At 38.1% G+C, this 3,740-nt stretch overlaps 1 protein-coding gene across 2 annotated transcripts in view; it reads right to left on the minus strand.

The window, feature by feature from the left end:
* Nucleotides 1–724: 724 nt before the first annotated feature.
* The window catches only part of LOC108917990 (trypsin-1-like), a 7,589-nt gene continuing 4,573 nt past the window's right edge, over nt 725–3,740 (minus strand). The window contains exons 2-4 of one of the 2 annotated variants that reach the window (XM_018724826.1): nt 1,608–1,899; nt 1,091–1,266; nt 725–1,036 (exon numbers count right to left, since the gene is read on the minus strand). In XM_018724826.1, coding sequence (XP_018580342.1) covers nt 774–1,036; nt 1,091–1,266; nt 1,608–1,899 — 731 coding nt within the window. In that variant the 3' untranslated portion in view covers nt 725–773. Of the gene's footprint in view, nt 1,037–1,090; nt 1,303–1,607; nt 1,900–3,740 lie in introns of both variants that reach the window. The other variant, XM_018724825.1, reaches the window with a different exon arrangement.

The following is a 3,740-nucleotide window of genomic DNA, read 5'->3' on the forward strand; positions in this document are numbered from 1 at the left end:
ATATATATATATATATATATATATATATCCTTTAACATATTCTTGTTATCGTTGTTTTTATAAAGACTTTTTATACGAATGTTTTTTTACCTTCTTTGTATGAGTATTGAAATAAAGTTAGTTATTAGCCAGCCTTCGACTAATTTACCTCGAGTTATTACACACCCACACCAGCTGAAGTTATCTACCAGTGACCTAGCCAATGTTAATACACGATCCATTATTGTTCCCTGGTTTAGAAGCAGCCTACGATCTCGTCAACAATGAAGGAAGAGCAACAGATCCCTATCCCTGACGTCTTGGTTAGCGAGACACCCGCGCTATCTGCATATCTACAAGATATGATTAGTACAACGGACAGCAGCCAAGTCCTCTTACCGGCGAGTAGGTGACTAGCATCCCAGCACCGCAGGTAAAAATGGAGCCAGACTCAACCGCTCTGTCCTCTTTACAAAAGACTACACCCCCTATCCAAATATTGATGGATCATTGTAAGAGGCAATAACCAGTGATCAATAGTTATACGACGTCAGAAAACCCTACAGCCAAGCAGATGCCATTAGTTTTTATTTTGGATTACTAGCTGTTTGCTAGAAATGAATACAAGTTGGGCTTTATAGTCCATAGTGTTAGTTATTTCCTACAATATCAGCAGTTAGGGTCTTGTCTAATTATGCAGGATATAAGGATTGTTTTGGGGCTAATCAAAGATCCCATATCGGACTAGTACTTTATTTCAGAAATTAAATGAAAAGTAAATAAAGTGAACACACTTAGACAGAGATAGAATTTCTGATCCAGCGGGTGTAGTAGCTGACTCTGTTGTAGACAGAAGGTGCGCCTGGTCTGCCACATGGATTGGCTGTCCAAGTCGCGATACCTATCAGTGTTTCTCCTCGGAGATCAGCCAGCGGACCGCCAGAATCTCCAGAGCAAATGGCGACTCCTCCTGTCAATGGTCCCGTACAAATGTTGGCTTTCAAGTCCAGGGGATTCGGTGCGTCTCCTATTATGGCATCCAAAGCTTGTTTGCATGCTGAAATGATTGTTTAGAGTTTTCTTTCGATGCTGCAAAGTATTTTGAACGTACTTTTAGGAACAATGATGGGCACCTCAACAAACTGGAGGGTATTGGGCATTTCGGGTATTATAGTTCCACTGGTGGATCCCCATCCCGACAGGACTGCGTCGTCCTCGAAGATTTCGTCTTGGTCTGGGAGACTGATCGGTCGAATCATGGAGCTGAAGGTTAGCGGAGTGGCCAGCCTGAAGATCGCGAGATCGTGGGGGTCAGCGTTACCACTGGGAAGGAAAAAAAATAAGTTTTAGATTTTTTCGTGGCTAAATCTTCAAATCGACACCTTGTTTAACAACTAACATGCAAATAAGTTTAAACCGAAACATTTTTGTAATTGTCTTTGAATTCCCAGAAAATTGCATCCACAACTGTTTGGTACGGATTTTCGACTGAAGATAGCATCGGAACAAAAAATTTTACTTGGGTTGGTTGCCTACAATTTTGGGAATTAAACCCACAACCTTCAACTAGCCACCGATCGAAGTAGTAACCTTTCTAAACCTACAAGAAGAAATCGGTAAAAACTCACCCTCCGTATTCCGGGTGGATGATCGCGTAGTTGACGCGGTGCAACTGTCTCTCCGGGTTCTCATCGTCGAGGTTGAGGACGCCGACTAAAATCTGGTAGCTGCCAAGGGCGGGGGCTTGGGTGATACAGTGAGCAGCTGACAGGACCCATAGGGAACCGATGATGGCGCCACCGCAGGCGTGCGAGCAGGCACCCAGGAAGCAATATTGGACTGAGGCCTGGTAAGTGAACTGGCCCGGCGCGGCATCGCCGCCTCCTACGACTCGAACACCGGGTAGATCATTGGGAGCAGCTGGAAAAAGGCAATCGATATTTTGTGGTAGCGTGTAAAAGAAAAATTTGTCTAGTTTCATGTTCGCCATTTACATTAAGTGCCCACCCTGAAATTTTCAGAAGAATAAACAAAAATTTGTGTATATATTTATCAAAGTGATTTGACAGCTCTTATAAAATTAAATCTAAAATGCGTTACCTCTTTTGAAACTCCCCCTACCAAATTTTAAAATTATATTTTAATCATGATCTCGGCAGCAACCAACATAACATTCGGGCTAGCCCGTAGCCGCTGAATTAAACAACGCCGTACCCCAACCATACCTTGCATGCTTATACGCACCTAGGACTAGACAGTATAATCGGAAACGTAAGTCGTTCACTAATTTAGAATATTTGGCCCAAGTCGGGCGAGCCCGCANATGTTGTTGTTACATTATGCATAGTTTTGCAGCTAACGCTTGTTGACTTTGACACTCGATATCTCGGAACTTTTAGGACCGATTTGAACGTTCTTTTTTTCAAGTTAAGCATCTTTCCGAGAACTGTTTTTTTAGTACTTTGGTATATTTTCCAACCCGCAAAACCTCTTCACGAAAGTAATTGTTTATAAAGTCAAAATTTTTCTAACTTTTAAATTCGCTCCAAGAATTATTCAAAAAAAGAAAATTGATATTCTAACGATTCTATATGATTGTTAAGGGGTCCAAGTAAGTGTAAAAAAATTAGAGCAGATTAAAATGTCTAACTTTAACCCCAGCACTCACGTAAAAAAATAACGACATTTCGCGCTGAAATTTAGTAACAAATTGTCTTTTACCANCGCAGGGCTAGGACTAGAGAGTAATCGGAAACGTAAGTCGTTCACTAATTTAGAATATCTAGCCCAAGTCGGGCGAGCCCGGACACAGCCTGCACCCGCATACTCATCGAGTATTGTTTCGGCCAGCTACGGCTTTTCGCCAGCCAACCAGCAGCGGTATATTTATGTGCTGTAATTTTGTTCTTTAAATGAATTTTTGAACATTAAAACAATTTTTCCCTGCAATGGTAGTCCAGAAAACAAATATTAGTAAACGAAGTAATAAACCGTTTTGTAATAATTTCTAAATCGCCTTAAAAAATAAATATCTATGATATGTTGAATGTTCTTTGACAATTATATTTATTATGGTTATTTTGTAGCGTTACTGTTAAATTAAATTAAGAGTGATTGCTGAAAAATGTTCAATATTTTAATAGATTCGAGTTTGTAAATATGGAAGTGATATAAATTATTTTTTAGGACTTTTAAATTCGATACATATTTATTTATTTTTTCAAATAATAAACTGTTCGATTAAAAAAAATAGCTTCTATTTAATATATTTTTTTTATTTCAATCAGATTTTTAATAAATTATCATTTGAATATACATAATTACCTAAAATAACTCTCCGGGCAAGCCCTTCGACTTCACTCGTATATTCTTCGGGTACTTACGTGTAATCTGCGGTTTGATAGTTTTATTTCATAGTTTATACTTTATAGGAAGGTAGAGATTTGTTATTCCTTGTACTTCACGACTTGGTTGTTTGTAAGTTCTAGGTTAGGGTTAGTATAGTGGTTTAGGTAAGTTTTTATTGTTTAATAGTTTGGAATAAAGCAAAATGGTAAGCCGAAAATAGCGAATTGGTGAGTAGCAATGGTGATATTATTAATTTTTTATTAAATAAAAAATTTTGTATGTTAACTTTCGATGATAAATTATTATTTATTTCAAGATTAAAACCTACGCCTGACATGAAAAATTTAATAAATAAAAACAATTGCGGAAGTAACAGATCATTTAGTAAAAATTGGTACAATAAATATGAATGG

This window comes from Anoplophora glabripennis, unplaced genomic scaffold, assembly GCF_000390285.2.
Source record: "Anoplophora glabripennis isolate ALB-LARVAE unplaced genomic scaffold, Agla_2.0 scaffold90, whole genome shotgun sequence".
In the NCBI taxonomy this organism is placed as follows: domain Eukaryota; kingdom Metazoa; phylum Arthropoda; class Insecta; order Coleoptera; family Cerambycidae; genus Anoplophora; species Anoplophora glabripennis.